This window comes from Charadrius vociferus, unplaced genomic scaffold (assembly GCF_000708025.1).
Source record: "Charadrius vociferus isolate BGI_N301 unplaced genomic scaffold, ASM70802v2 scaffold68, whole genome shotgun sequence".
NCBI classification, from domain to species: Eukaryota; Metazoa; Chordata; class Aves; order Charadriiformes; family Charadriidae; genus Charadrius; species Charadrius vociferus.
Genome location: NW_009649946.1, coordinates 2,584,340 through 2,601,056, shown reverse-complemented (window position 1 = coordinate 2,601,056; position 16,717 = coordinate 2,584,340). Strand labels below are relative to the sequence as shown.

General features: G+C 40.6%; 1 protein-coding gene across 1 annotated transcript in view; it reads right to left on the bottom strand.

Moving 5' to 3' along the window:
• Nucleotides 1-13,893, bottom strand: part of CCR6 (chemokine (C-C motif) receptor 6) — a 17,044-nt gene extending 3,151 nt beyond the window's left edge. Inside the window, exons 1-2 of the mRNA XM_009891472.1 lie at nucleotides 13,832-13,893; nucleotides 13,263-13,338 (exon numbers count right to left, since the gene is read on the bottom strand). Coding sequence (XP_009889774.1) covers nucleotides 13,263-13,338; nucleotides 13,832-13,893 — 138 coding nt within the window. The remainder of the gene's footprint in view (nucleotides 1-13,262; nucleotides 13,339-13,831) is intronic.
• Between the last annotated feature and the right edge of the window lie 2,824 nt (nucleotides 13,894-16,717).

Genomic DNA, 16,717 nt, shown 5'->3' with positions numbered 1-16,717 from the left:
CCTTTCCATTAGCTGCTCTGTGGGAATGGCACATACCAGCAGCGCAGTGATTGCAGGGACTAGATGACATGAGGTCCCATATTTGCTAAGGCTGTGAATGGCAGCTTCATCTAGAGTTTCTCTGTTTTTTGTTAGTAGTGTTGCTAAAGTTGGATCAACTTTAAGTCTAGAGAAACAAATCCTTCCTGTTTGGGAATTACTTGAATTTTGAAAGAGAGGGAGACACAGATAAACTGTAAAAGTGGGGCAGATGCAGTCCAGCTATAACTGGGAAGTTGGGGGAGGGAAAGGACTGAACACTCTCCAAAAGTATAATGAGGATAAGACTCCCTATGAGTCATGTGGGGAGGCTGGCTCATGACAGAGGGGTGCAGATGGGTAAAGACCCATAATATATAATGTGGCATAAGCATCACAGCTTCTCTGTCTTCTCTGCCCTTTGAAAAAATCTTTAACCACACCTCTCCAGCTTTCTCTGCTCACTTTTCAAAGCTGATTTTTAGAAGCTGCAGGAATATGACAGCCTGAAAACACTTAAACACCTTCTGAAGCAAACTTTAAACCATTTAAAGTGTGTCTCAGAGGTGCAAAGATGTATAAAGCAAGCAAGTAAGTTGCACAGTTCACCCGGGGCTGTAGTCCCCTAGCCCATCTTTGAGCTACTCTAGTCTCCATCTGCTGCTTTACCCTCCTTTGACCCCATTCAGCCAGACACTCATGCCCTTGCTTGGTGTTTCTGTTATTCTTCGCGCTTGGCTGCAACTACAGTAACTCTTCAGTTAGCACTAAAGGGGTAGGTGTCCGAGTTATTGTTTTACAAACTGTTATTTTATTATTGCAAGAAAAATACCTTCCAAGGTATCTGTCATTCATATCTTTCTAGGACATACATGGTTAAAATATACAGAGAGCCTGACAGCATATGTTCTCTACAAAACAGTCACTCTTCATTCCGCTTAGCCAAAGCCACTCTCAAACATTAGTGTAGGACATGTAGAAGGAAGAAGACAGGGTGAAGACATTTAGAAGAAAGGGAGCATGGGTGTTTCCCATGGAGGGCTAAGAAAGGAGAACTCTTCAGATTAGCACTGAAGAAGTACTGTCTAGTCCTCAGAAGAGCTCAGCAGAAAGCCTGTAGGAAACCAAGACTACTCACCACGAGAGAGCTGTGTATGCTCCCTGATGCTACAGGAGTTCACAAAGGCACCACCGGTCACACATTTATTCAGAAAATGACCTTCACTGTCCAGCAAAATCTTCTTGAGGGTGGTTGGTATGAGATTTGTAGAGAAGGACTCAAACTGAAACCAGAATTGCAGAGATCAGATTTAGGAACTGATTTAAATCTCTCGAGTTGATTTCCTTTTCTGAATTTGAAATAGCATTTACTAATGTTATTAAGAAGATGCACTTGCTGCAAAGGATGTTGAATCAGAACTCCTCTAAACACAGTTCTCTTTTCAATTTAAATCTTTCTAACAGTCTTTCAACAGGCAATTTTGTCATTTATAATGTGCATATTTATTGCTTTATTTAACATTAATGTATTAGGTAATTACAAAAATTAAATTTCCATGTACATAAGGGCGTGTGTGTGTTCTAACATTGTTTATATACTACATATGGGAACATGTTTATGCATGTGCACACAAACATACTTATGTTCTGAATATTAAATATATAAGCTTTGAATTTTTTAGCTTACTATTTTTCCACTTTATCCACATTATTGTATTTCTTTTCACTATGAAAGCAATATGTGAGTACTCAAAAGTAAGACTAAACTACAATCTTCAATAAAAATACATTATTTGAATTACACAAGCAAACGACAATGGATAAAGAAAGAACTCAGGAAAAAGATTTCTATAAGGAAAAAGATTCTCAGTACTTGGTGGCAGCCAATAAGTATTTTTTAAGCATTGCCCACCAATGTAATTACACTCCTACTTACTTGTTCAGTTCAATAAATTCATCACACACAGATACACTGTAGATTAGCTATTTTATTTTAGTACTTACCAGATTTGAAAACTGTCTGAAGATCAGGTGAAAGAAGATGTGTGATTCTGTTACATTCTTTTGTGGCTACCTCAAGCACATTTACCATCAACCTCAACAGGAGTACACTTTAATTCGAAAAACAAGAAATAACAGCATTAGTTAAAGGTACAGAGTTAAATTGAAATAATCACCACTTCCTCCTGACAAGCAATAACAACAACCTGCTTTTTTACGTAAAGGAAAATATTTAACCTTATCTGTGCTGGAAACTTACAAGCTGGAGGCAAGTCTCTTACAAATTAGGCTAGCTACGTAATGACACTAGTTTTTAAAAAATCAAGCTAGCATTAGAATCATAAAAAGTACAATGTTAATTGTCGCTGTGCTCAGAACACTCTGAATGACGGCCTATTTTTGCAAAGGGTGCACTTAATGTCATGGAGATGAGCAGTTTAATCATTAATCATTTAAACAAGATCACTTAACAGTAGAACTGCAAAACTGAGAAATGTGTTAATTACCAAATTGAGTAAGAGCTCTTTTCTGAAGAAAAACATTTGCTGTTTGTGTGCATGCTCTTCAGGTCTGTTGTCAAAGTTAGTTGGAACGAGACATGAAAATATTGCATTTTATGATTCCTGAATTTTAAAAGCTATAAACATTTTTCTTCCAGACTTTGGTTTCTTATGACAACCTAGCTGTTTGCATTAGCAGGAAAACCAAAAACTAGTAGAAAACTCCTTCAAACGTCTTATTTCTTTTAGAAATGGTGCGTGTGAACATTCAGTTGCAGCTTGTGATCTCATTAGAGACACCAGATGGCATTAATACAGGCAGCCTTGTAGGATATTATCAAATTAATAGAATGCTGGGCCTAAAGAAATGCAGGATGATAGATGTCATGCTTGTCTTTTTTTCAAAACCGAGCGTATCACAATAGCAGTGGCTCCCTAGCAGCTTAAGTATGGTGTTGCTTTCTGCTAACCATACCTAGTGAATGAAACAAAAAACCTGCATAGTGTCAAAATGTAACTTGGTAGACTTAAAGTGTCATGTCCTAATGGTTCATAATCATTTAAACAGACACATTTAATGTTCTTGACTGCTGATTTTCATAGGACTTCAGCTATGACAAAATCCCGCCATATTTGCATAGAACAACACGGAGATACTTAAAAACCCTGAGTCTTGTTTTTTCCTGTATGTGTGTGCGTATGTGGACAAAGTGCATGCATGCTCTGATTGTTACTGCTGAAAAGCAATCTTCACTGTTTGATGCATACAAAGCAAAAAAAAAGTGTGAGATCTATATGGATTGTGACTCAAATAACTTCAGTGGGCTGAAGATTAATTTGGCCTGCTTATTGCTGTTTGGACTAAACTGTTCCCTGTCATCACAAATCTGGGGAAGGTTATGATTAAATCCGTAAAATAGTAGAGCATTTGAAATATGGCTTGGTAAAGTCCAGTTACATGGAGGAAAGAAGATGTGTGAGTTTCAGTGCAGAGACAAGCCGTAAACATAAAATGCCAAGAGGAACAATTGTGGCAGATGAGTAATACTATCTCCATTTTAGATTTCTATTGATAAATCAAACTAGCAGCTGCACTTAGGGGACCAGGGTGCAGTAATGGTCAAAAGACAGATTCCTGAAAGCTGCAAGGATATCGAAAACCAAGTCCTGAGGCGGATGTTCTTCTCCCCAGGCATCTGCATCTGGCCATCTTCAGAAGTAGGACATGGCACTGAATGGACCTTTGGTCTGTGGGACAGTTCTTGTATTCGTAGCAGCCACGTGCTCAGCAACGTGTCTTAACTATCTGAAGCAGTCCAGATATAGTGGCTTTCAGCAGTTGCTGAAGGACACCTGTTTTAACTGGCCTATGAACCCTCCTCAGCGTGGAGAGCTGAGCTGTCGGTTGATGTGAGAGGGCAGCGCAGGGACAGGGATGTGAGTGGGGAGGGTGTGTGAGCAACAATGTGGTGGACGATGCTAAATAACTGCACTCTCTTTTGGTTTTCTGCATTAAGACGATTGGCAAGGTGCCCAGACCTTGTGAATCTTTCGAGACATCCTTAATCACAACAGTGTAGTACTTTTCACTGTATTATTTATTTCATAATTCATAACAATTTCCATCATTAAAAAGTCACAAGTTTTCAGGCCACCCTTTTAACCTTTGCTAAGAGGTGCTTTAACTTTTTTCTAACTACATTGTTTTACTGTTTTGCTAACTTGCTCTTATTTGCATGTCAAAACCTAGTAATGAAAATCATCCAATTAACTTGATGTGGGCTTCAGATGAGGCTCATAAGGTATTTTCTGGACTTTTTTGGAAAGAAAATGCAAGCTTCATTTTTAAATCTCCTGCCTCTCAAGTGCTGCAAAGAATAGTACATTTACTCTTGATAAGCTGATGTGCATGGACTTTCATGGCTATATGCGACAGCCTAGATCCTGTTTACAGACAACTCTCTTTCTGCCTAAATGCTGTCTGAAGCAAAAGACTGATTCATGCTCACAGTGTCTGACATTTTAAAACATGGGCTTAAATTCTGGTAAAAACAACAAAATCAGAGTAGGAGCACATTCTATGTCGGTAAAAGAATTTGACAATATTTCATTGTGGGCCATTTCACTGTAGGCCTTTTAAGTGCTTCTTTCTCTGGGATCAAAGAGATGGATCTGCATCTTGCAGAGAAAACTTCATTACACAAAGACAAACCAAGCCCATGACAGTCATGTAAGCAGCAAATAAAGAGTATTAGAAGTTCCCTCTGTATTACAAAAATGGATGTGATTTCAAATCACCAGCTAAGTCCATGATGATTGTAGTCCATACTCAAACAGGCACTTCTGCTGCTACTAACAGCTTCCAGCATCTCTCTCAGACAACAACCTACTTTTGGAATACTAACAGATTAGCCTGTGAAGCAGCTGAATATTATCAACACTATTTCATGGAAGGAGTGTCATTAAAAGATAAATCAGAATTTTAATGCTTAATTAAAAGATAAATCAGATTTTTTGGTGATCCATTACAAAAACTGTTGCTCATCTTGTTCCGTATTCAGGTGTTTTCTAATTTAAATGTATCTTGTGCTTTTAGTCTGCAACATACTCAATATTCAGCATGAATAACAGTCTTTCAGAAGGTGAAGAATTAACCATGTAGGTGAATACCAAAGTTAATGCAAGGTAACGAGTTTGACTTACCTTCTCAGCGTGTTTTCTTTTGACCCAGTTACAAAGCCCAGACAGCCTTTCTTGCAGGCGCTTTGTGCTTCACCTTCACACTGTGGCAAGTGGAAAGGGTGTTTTCTTTTTAAGATAACTATTTGAAAATCTGCATGTTATGCAAATGAAGCCCCCACATGTAGTTAGTTCTTGTTCGTATGTTAAAGCTCTGAAAGGAAATCTACTCTCGTTTAGCTAATATGGTTATTGTGGTTTCTCAAATCTCACCACATGTTAGTTTTCTGCCACCACTAATTAAGGAAAGAAAATATTGAAAGATAAAGAAAACAAAACCGCCATCTGAGTTATTCCAGAATCCACATGTTTCTTCTGGAATGACTCAGGACGTTGGGTTTTTTTAACTAAAAGAAAGGCAGCACACACACCCCACCCTGTTCCATCCTGCTTTAATGTTCATTCAGTTAAATTTAGATCAGTCCCATCCAATTCAAAAATCCAGCCATCAGCTGAGGTCCTGGTCTCTCCATTATTCTTTCAGACTACAAAACGGAAACTATGTATTTACATTCAGGTCGTTTATATTACCTATTTGATTTTTTTTTAGCATTACCATCCTACATTGTCAACACATTTTTTCTCAGTTCTTTCAAATTTTCCTGCTTTTCTTTGCATCTGTTTTTTCACTCCCTGCCAACCATGCTTTTTCTTGTTTCAGTATTTCTGTATTTAACTTTTTGTTCTCCCTATTTCTTCCTGTTTCTTTGTTCAGCTTTTCTAGATTTCTCTTATTTCCATCTCTTGTTGTCTTCATAATTTCTCTCCAGCGTTACATTTTGTAGCACCACTCACTTGCTTCCCCTTTGATCTTTTTTGTTCACATTTTCAGCCTCACTCCCACCTGATTCCATCTACCCCCTCACGTCAGATGCAGTCCTACTCACACATTATGAGGTGTCAGGGACTGAAATGGCATGATCCCAGCACTGACAGCCATCCCACATTGACTGTCACCCATCAATGTTTTAACTACTTGATCACCTCTGTCAAACCAGTTAGAGAAGAGAGAGCCCTCCTGAGGCCTTCTACAGGGATCAACTAGGGCTCAGGAAATTAAATGGGTGAGGGTTGCAAACAGAGCACTTGGGAAGGAGAAGGACTGCATAATCAGTGTTTAGCTCTTGCCCCTAGCCCAAGACATATGATTGCATTTGTAAAACTTCACAATTCATTGAGTTTTTTCCATCAATGCACTTGCTATTTAATTTAAAAATGGAGGGACGCTAAAAAAAATTGATGGGAAGCAGTTTGTTGGTCATGTGAAAATGGTAAAGATTCAGAGGTCATTTCTTCTCAGACTGAAGGCAGAATTTCTGAAGGAGGAGCACAGTCATATTCAGACCACTCCTCTGCTTCACTGCAGCATCACTTCTTAGAACCAGCCGAGCTCCTAGCTGGCCTGGCTTCCAGAAAGAAGCATAAAGAGCAGTAAGTGTGTCCTCCCATTGATAATCACTGGCTTCAGAAAAGCCAGTTAAAAATATTTTATTTTCTTGGAGAAAATGTTGATGAAAACAAGAGTTTTAAACAAGAAATTGACAGATTTTTTAATGGAAGTTTTTATGGCAAAAATGCCAGTTTATAAAAAGCACCAAGATGCACAGTGGGTTATTATATGGTTATTTATGCTTTTATTCTCTTTTGTAGTCTGAGCTTACCAACTAGACTATGTTTCCTAGCTTTGGATAGAAAAAGTGGGCAATAAGTAATGTCATTCCATGGTCTAAGGTCTCACAAAATCCTGGATAGGAAAAAGATTGGAATTCATGAGGAACAACAACTCCCATGAGACATTAAGGCAGCATTTTCCAATCAACACCTTTCAATTTTTCATCAAAATGTTTCTGGGATAGCTAAAGTAATTCTGAAGGAAAAACCTGGTTTATTGAAGTAATGCTTTTTCCGCCAAGAAACAACTTGAGCAGACAATTTCTTATCAGTTATACTCCTTTAATTTAAGAACTTTTACCTGAATTAGGTTGTATTTGGTCTGTTACCTGCTATTGCCCTTCAGCTGCTTATCTTAAAGAGATTTAAGAACCATATCTGATGAAAGCACCTCCGAAGGTTATGCCAGAAGTAATGAACATTTACAGTGATGAGAGGAGTGATACAATCCTTGTTTTGCCAATGGGCAACTGAATGAAGATGCCAGGCACTCGTAATCTCATTTATCTATGTTCTATGCACACAAGAAACTGTTATATAGACCAGAAAATATATGTTTGTTCCTGAAATCTGAAGGAAGAAAATATAACACAAGTCCCAGTCCCTTATTCTCCACCACCTGTGCAATGCTTTGTGTACAGATGTGCACCACCCAGACATTTTCTTTTCCTCAGTGGGAAGAGATTGCTTTCATTGTAAATGTCCTCTCTGAGGCCATGGTGGGGGAAAGTGGCTTCATTCCGGTGTCTCCCCTGCCCAGTGGAGATTTACATATCAGAAGTACCTACTACAACATTCTTCGATCCCATCTGGGCCAATGAATCTGTGAAACCAAGCCCACGTTACTGCAAAACTTACATAATATGTCATTATGAGACCAAGCTTAACACAACATCTACACTGAAAAGCTTAATACCAGGTTCTTGCTAAAGTGGATCTAATTTTTTATTAAATGAAAGGTATCACTACAAAGAAGACAAAATATTGCAGAATATTTCCAAATAAGTGCCGCCTTCTGAAGTAAATGCAAAATTTCTGCTGAATTGTTTACCAGTGTATGACTAACTTACATTAAGGTGTAAAGGAAAAGTGAGTTTCCATATCAGAAATGCTGCAAACACAAGGCAAAGAGACATCAGAGTTAAATATGCAGTCGCTGACATAATTTCTGTGTTTTTGATGCTGTAGTCAGACCATACCCGTTGCGGTAACATTTTTTTTCTTGCTATCTCAGTCGCTCACTCTCTGTTTCGTGTCTCATTGAAATAACTACCAGAGTAGTTTCTCAAAGCCTGTCATCAGTCTGTGCTCCCAAGCACTGACATTTCAACCTGAGTATGTTGAATTCATTGACCTGATTTTTTTCTTGCTATCTCAGTCGCTCACTCTCTGTTTCGTGTCTCATTGAAATAACTACCAGAGTAGTTTCTCAAAGCCTGTCATCAGTCTGTGCTCCCAAGCACTGACATTTCAACCTGAGTATGTTGAATTCATTGACCTGATTTTTTTTTTTTTTTTACAGTTGTACTTTCTTTATATGACTGTTTTTACAAGAGACCCACACCATGGAATGCCCCAATCACCTCTCTTTCCACAACAGAGGCCTTCATGGCCTGAGTAAGAACTAAAAGATAGAGTTTAAATGGTGCTTATATAACTAATGATGCAATTGGTTGCTTAGTATGGAAATTTTAAGGCATCTGGAATCCTGGCTCCCACCTAAAACCACAAATGCTGAAATGGAACACTGAAATTTGAAACTGTGTCTGCACGATACGCAGTCACCGCATTGGCTGGATACAGCTCAAAGAAGATTTCTTTCCTCCAGTGTGGACCAAGACGCAGCGTGTGCTTTTCAGCTCATGCACTGTGATTTTCCCAATCATAAAGACAAATTGGAGGGGTTGGCTGGCCCTGTCGATGACACAATGACTCCCTCACTTAACTTCTACACCATAGTGCCGTCTGTAACCACTAACCACACAAACGACCTGAGGCAATGTCGTGGTTTGGGCCAGACAGGCCACTGAAACAAACGACAGATGCTCTCCCCAACCTCTCCCTTCAGGGAGAGAAGGATGAGAAAGAAGGAGTCTTACAAGTTTAAAAGAAATTAAACTACTTTAATGAAATATTAATCATAATATAATAAAAAGAAAATATAAGAATATCAAAAAAGAAAATAATGAAATATATACAATATATACAAAACCAGTGTAGAGCTCCCAGGATGACAATCACGTCACAGGCAGGCACTGGGAAAGTCCCAGACTGGACTCAGTGATGGACGAGACCTGAACTCAGGATCTGGATCCAGGAACACACCGATTGGGATGAAAGGTAGATGAACAGGCAGAATCCACCTTCAGAAGCTGGCCACTGAAGGAAAGAGACTGACCCCTTTGATCCCTCAGCTTTTATACTGAGCATGATGCAGATGGGATGAAATACCCTGTTGGTCAGTTTTGGGTCACCTGTCCTGTTTGCTCCTCCCCGTATGTGCGACCGTGCTACATATTTCTGCTCTTAACCCTCTAACAGAGAAAATAACAAAGTTAACTGGCCTTGGGTATTATAGCAATAATTATAAGCAAGAGCATCTTTGCATACCATTCCTTGGTATGAATTATAAACATCAGGTCTTACCACTTTGGAAGCGGGCTACTGTCTGAAAAATACACCGTTAATTTCAGAGAGCTCAGTTAGTTAGAAGAGACTTAGCTGAAAAGTAAAATTACTGAACAGAAAGTTAGTTCTCTTTCACCTCAAACCAGGACATTCCACCTCTTATTCCATACCATTTGCATCATGCTCAGATCACTATTACTTTTTTGATCTTCAGATATATACACATACATGTCAATACACACAGACCACTATTTTATGATTTATCTTTATACACAAAAGTTCGTTAAGTTCATTTAGTTCATCATTGCAGAATTTCATCTATCATAGCAGACTCTCAGGGCAGGAAAGTTGGTATGAAATTCATCGTTGTTTGTGCCCACAGGTAGAATGTCCACCTAGAAAAGTTTGCTGGACACCACTTGATGAAGCTAGCTTAAGTTTCATCACCACTATGTTATCCTGAAAAAAAAATTATTGAGCACTGTTAGTATTATGTAGCAATTAACATCATCCAGCTCAAAATTGAGTATTCTCGCACATGGTTACATTTCCTTGAGGCACACATTGAACTTCCCCATTCTTCAGCAGCACCCACCAAGTACATCAGGTCCTTGAGCAAAAACAGTCCTGCAAATGGGTTTGCCTTTGCCTGAAGTAGGAAAAACCCAAACAGTTTTCCCTAACATATTCCTTTCATGCGCCACAGGGACTTTATCCCCTTCTACAATAGGTAAAATGTCTGATTGAGCAGGATCAGCTCGACTGATGGATCCCCTGGTGTTAACTAATCAGGTAGCTTGTGCTAAATGCTTGTCCCAGTTTTTAAAAGTTCTACCTAGAAAGCAATAGAGGGTGTTTTTTAACAGTCCATTGTGTCATTCAATTTTCCCAGAAGCCGGTGTATGATAGGGAATATGATATATCCACTCAATGCCATATTCTCTGGCCCAATTACTTGTAAGACTGTTTATAAAATGAATCCCATTGTCTGACTCAATTCTTTCTGGAGTGCCATGATGCCACAAGACTTGCTTTTCAAGGCCCAGGATAATATTCCAGGCAGTGGCATGGGGCACAGCATAGGTTTCCAACCATCCAGTGCTTGCTTCCACCTTTGTAAGCATGTAGCGCTTATGCTGGGGTGTTTGACAGAGTGCGATATAGTCAATTTTCCAAGACTCCCCACACTTATATTTCAGTCATTTTCCCCCTATCACCAAGGTTTTAACCGTTTAGCTTTCTTGATTTTGGCACGTTTCACAATCATGGATAAGCTGTGCAATAGCGTCCCTAGTTAAATCCACCCATTTATATGTTGCATCCCTTCCTTGATGACCTGAAGAGTCATCTAAAAATAGTTCACCTTTATATTCCCAGTCCAAGTCTGTCAGGAAAATCTTAGCAGCCTGATCCACTTGCTGATTGTTTTGATATTCCGCAGTGGCCCAACTCACGGGTACATGAACATCTACATGATGTACCTTTATGACTAGGTTCCCTAGCCGGCCAGCAATATCTAGCCACAATTCAGCAGCTCAGATGGGTTTATCTCTGCACTGTCAGTTGCTCTGCTTCCACTGCTTTAACCACCCCCACAGAGCATTTGCCACCATCCATGAGTCAGTACAGAGATAGAGTATTGGCCACTTCTCTCATTCAGAAATGTCTAAAGCCAGCTGGATGGCTTTTACCTCTGTAAATTGACTCAATTTGCCTTCTCCTTCAGCCACTTCTGCAACTCATTGTGTAGGACTCCACGCAGCAGCTTTCCACCTTTGATGTTTTCCTACAATACAACAAGGTCCATCAGTGAATAGAGCATACTGTTTCTCATTATCTGAGAGTTCATTATATGGTGGGGCTTCTTTAGCATGTTACCACCTCTTCTAGTGGCATTCTGAAGTCTGCCTTTGGGCTAGTTTGTGATCAGTTCTATGATTCCCAGACAACTGGGGTTTCTTATTCAAGCCCATTGTGTGATTAATGCAACCCATTTACTTCAGGTAGCATGGGTGGCATGACGAGTAGAAAGAACCTTATCCTTTAACATCCAGCCCAGTACTGGTAATCAAGGTGTCAAGAGGAGTTGTGCTTCAGTACCAATTACCCCAATTACCTCTGAGGCAGCTCTAACTCCTCCATATGCTGCCAGTATTTCTTTTCTGGTTGGAGTATAGTTGGCCTCAGATCCTCTGTATCCCCAGCTCCCAAATCCTAGGGGTCAACATCAAGTCTCCCCTGGTGTTTTCTGCCAGATGCTCCAGGTAGGGCCAGTCTCCCCGGCTGAAGCATAGAGCACATTTTTAATGTCCTGTTCTGTTCAGACTGGTCCAAGGGCTACTGCATGCACAATCTCTTGTTTAATTTGTCCAAAGGCTTGTTGTTGCTCAGGGCCCCATGTAAAATCATTTTTCTTTCAAGTCACTTCATGGAGAGGTCTCACAATCTGACTATAACTCACAATGCCTAAGAAGGTTTGTGTTTCCTTTTTGTTAGTTGGTGGGGACATAGCTGTTATTTTGTAAATCACATCCATTGGAATCTGGATCCATCCTTCCACTTAATTCCTAAAAACTGGACCTCTTGTGCAGGCCCTTTAACCTTACCTCTTTTTACTGCAAAACCTGCTTTCAGAAGAATTTTCATTATTTTTTTACCTTTCTTGAAAACTTCTGCTGTGTTACCCCATACAATGGTGTCATCAATGTATTATAGCTGTTCTGGAGCTTCACCCTGTTCCAGTGCAGTCTGGATCAGTCCATGGCAAATAGTAGGGCTGTGTTTCCATCCCTAGGGCAGTTATTCCAGGTGTACTGGACACCTTTCCAGGTGAAAGCAAACTTTGACCTGCACTCTGCTGATAAAGGAATAGAGAGAAATACATTAGCAATGTTAATTGTAGTATACCATTTGGCTGCCTTTGACTCCAGTTGATACTGAAGTTCTAGTACATCCCGCACGGCAGCACTTAGTGTTAGTGTGACTTCATTCAGGCCATGACAGTCTACTGTTAATCTCCAGTCTCCATCAGACTTTCACATTGGCCATATAGGGCTGTTAAAGGGTGAGTGAGTCTTGCTGATCACTCCTTGGCTCTCTAGCCGATGGATCAGGTTATGGATGGGAATCAGGGAGTCTCGGTTGGTGCAATACTGTCGTCAATTCACCACTGTAGTAGCAATTGGCACCTGCTATTCTTTAACCTTCAGCAGTCCCACAACAGAAGGGTCATCTGAAAGACCGGGTGAGGTAGACAGCTGTATAACATCCTCAGTCTTTACAGCTGCTATACCAAAAGCCCCACCGATACCCTTTTGGGTCTTTAAAATATCCTCTCTTGAGATAGTCTATGCCAAGGATGCATGGAGCATCTGGGCCAGTCACAATGGGGTACTTCTCCCATTTATTCCCAGTTAGGCTCACTTTGGCCTCTAATACAGTCAGCACTTGAGATCCCCCTGTCATTCCAGAAATAGTGACAGATTCTGCCTCTTTATAATTCAATGGCAATAAGGTACATTTTACCAGTGTCCACCAGGGCTTTATACTTTTGTGGCTCTAACGTGCCAGGCCATTGAATCCATACAGTCCAATAAACTCATTTGTCCCTGTCCTCCTCCTGGCTGGAGGCAGGGCCCCTCTAATATTGAGCATAGTATCCACAATTAACAGATGAGTTTCTACCTGGACCGGAGAATCACTCACCTTAGAGCAGCGCAGCCATCCTCCTGGAAAAATTCTTTCTTCTGTCTGTTTTATCTTGCAATTCATGTACTTGTGCCTGTAGGGCCAAGGTAAGTTTCCTATCCAATTTCCTTATGTTCTCTCCACAGTCACAGACACAAAACCACAGGATATCTCATAGTGTGTTCTATTTCTCTTGAGCCGGTCTTGTAGGAGGGCATCTTCTAATGGCTGCAACATGGGTCCATGCAAGGGATGACAGTGATCTTTCCTCCATCCTGGACAGGTTATCAAACAGTTTATCAAACAGTTTCTCATTTTTCTTAGCCATTTTCTTAGCCATTTTCTTAGTCATTTTCTTAGTTTTCTCAACCAGTTTTTCCATGGCTGCCACCGTGAGGGGATAAGAGAGACTGCCTTCATATTGTTGTACTCTGTCAGCCACTTCACTTACAGTTGGTATGTCGGCATCAGATCATCCTCAAGTCATTGTTGACAATGTGTGGGAATATCTTGATGGTGCACTCTGCACAAACTTCTACAACGTAGGTGGTTTGCATGACATTTCATCTGGGTCTACATTCACTCACCAGTCACCATAAATCACCTCTCGCACGGCCAATTCTCTCATGTACTTAAGACCTTTCTCCATGGCGGTCCATTTGCTTGGACGGCATTTGATATCATCCTTAAGGGGATACCTGTCCTTTACAGCGGACATCAGCCGCCTCCAGAGACTGAGAGTTTTTGACTTTCTCCCAATTGCTTTATCGATACCTCCATCTCTGACCAGGTTTCCCAACTGCCTAGCTTCTCCTTTCTCATGTTTTGCAAGTTCTTCATAGAGAAGGATTTAATGATTACTGCTGTGTCTGATTCCTCCTCCTGTGTTGATGCTGCCCGAGAAGGACTCTCTCCCCGATCTGCTTTAGAAGGACCCTCTCCTACATGTTTGTCAGAAGAATTCTCTCCCATGCTATCTGGCTTGAGCTGGTCTTTGTTGTAAGGGGCAGGGGAACCAGCTGGCCTCCATTTCTGCTTCCTGGTAACTGGGGCAACTTGTTCTAATGGACTCTGAGTAGTAGTGGTACTTGTTGTCAGAGCAGGTGGGGTAGCAACGGTGCGCGTTGTCGAGGCTGGAATAGTGGCAGTGGTCACTGTCGAGCATGGAGTACCTTGTGCCGGTATGGGTGGGGCCAGTACAGGCTGCTGAGTGGCTCATGGGATTTGGGGAGCAGCAGTGCATGCCGTACACCCACTTGTGCACCAAAATGTAATATAAAACCACCCCTGTAACACATTCAGGATAATCAACAGTAAAATCACAATGTTGGGAAAGTAATAGTAATTTCCAAAATCCCCTAGCTCTGCTGGTGTCAATTTGGCATCGAAGGAAAAAGCAAACTTTTCCAAGGTAAAATCGAAAGTGTAGTTAGCAATAGAATCCATTACGTCATGCCCGAGATACGCAGTGAAAACCGTTATCCAATTTATCATATTATAGATCTGCATCAAAAACCACAGCAGGATAGCACATTTAAACCACTGTATACAAACACAAAGAAGAAATAAACTGTACAACACATTTCAACAGGTTAAGCAGAATTGCATCAACTAACTATAAACAAAGCTCTCTAAAGTCGTGACACAACATTTCACTTAAGAATAACATGATGTGAGCTGTCTGGTTTAATTTCCAACCCCTTAAGACTCTTGTAGAAAAAATCCGATACTCTCTCAACTGAGCAAGCTGGAATCTGAATTATTCAGGCAATCCGTCAGAGTTCTGGTCAAGTCCCGGTCAGGCCCCACTTTGGGCGCCAATAAAGCTGTCCTGGTTTGGGCCAGACAGGCCACTGAAACAAACGACAGATGCTCTCCCCAGCCTCTCCCTTCAGGGAGAGAAGGATGAGAAAGAAGGAGTCTTACAAGTTTAAAAGAAATCAAACTACTTTAATGAAATATTAATTATAAAATAATAAAAAGAAACGATAAGAATATCAAAAAAAGAAAATAATGAAATATATACAATATATACAAAACCAGTGTAGAGCTCCCAGGATGACAATCACGTCACAGGCAGGCACTGGGAAAGTCCCAGACTGGACTCAGTGATGGATGAGACCTGAACTCAGGATCAAAGGCAAACAGACAGAGTCCTCCTTGGACACCGGCCACTGAAGGAAAGAGACTGACCCCTTTGATCCCTCAGCTTTTATACTAAGCGTGATGCAGATGGGATGAAATACCCTGTTGGTCAGTTTTGGGTCACCTGTCCTGTTTGCTCCTCCCCGTATGTGCGACCGTGCTACATATTTCTGCTCTTAACCCTCTAACAGAGAAAATAACAAAGTTAACTGGCCTTGGGTATTATAGCAATAATTATAAGCAAGAGCATCTTTGCATACCATTCCTTGGTATGAATTATAAACATCAGGTCTTACCACTTTGGAAGCGGGCTACTGTCTGAAAAATACACCGTTAATTTCAGAGAGCTCAGTTAGTTAGAAGAGACTTAGCTGAAAAGTAAAATTACTGAACAGAAAGTTAGTTCTCTTTCACCTCAAACCAGGACAGGGAACCCAGAGAAAAACTCCCACAAAAGATTGCTCTGCAAGAAGGAAAGTCTCTTTCCAAGTCTTCTGCACAGTGGGAATTACTGCTCTTAAACAGTCACCACTGAGATGCCACGTGTGCAGACTGCTATAGGAAGGAACTTGTGTCCTAATCACAGATCCTCTCTATGGTCAGATGTGGATCAGTGAAATAATCAAGCACATGTTTAAATCATTCTGCTTTTAATAAGCTTTAAATGTACCGTGCACTTAACTCTTTCTGCAGTCAACAGAAGCTAAGCACCTTGGTCCTTGAGCAAGGTACCTAGAGACTTGAGCATACCCATGAATTTCCATGTGGATCAGGAGGGAAAGTAAACGCACATCGGGCTGCTGTGCCAAGCAAATGACAGGGGAAGCAACTGCTGACACAGGATCCTCTGTTGTGAAGAGCTAACACCTCTCTGAATTCATTTTGCAGCAGATATAGTTCACCTTTCACTTCCCTTCTAAGAGTGGGCAACTGCTGCTATCATTCAATCTCTAGGTCTTCCTGCAAGCAGTGACTTGCAGGTGGTTAGTGCTTTGATAAAATTGATTTTTCCACTGTGATTATAGAGGTCATAAAAAAAAGAAAAAGAAAAAAAAGGAAAGTATTACTGATCATTTCCTCACATAAGCAGCAACTGCTGTTCATTAATCCTGTGCTGCACAGAGAATGCAAGCGTGTCCTTACATCCCATTCCTGAGAGATGATGGGTTTGTTTCCATAAATATAACCTAGCCCACACTAAGACAAGCACCTGATATCACTGTGGGACAGGTATGTTGGAGAACCATGCAGCCCAGCTAAATCTACTGAAATGATACTACAGGGCAACAGGCTGGATAGTGAAGTAGAGCAGAAGATTAGCCCAGATA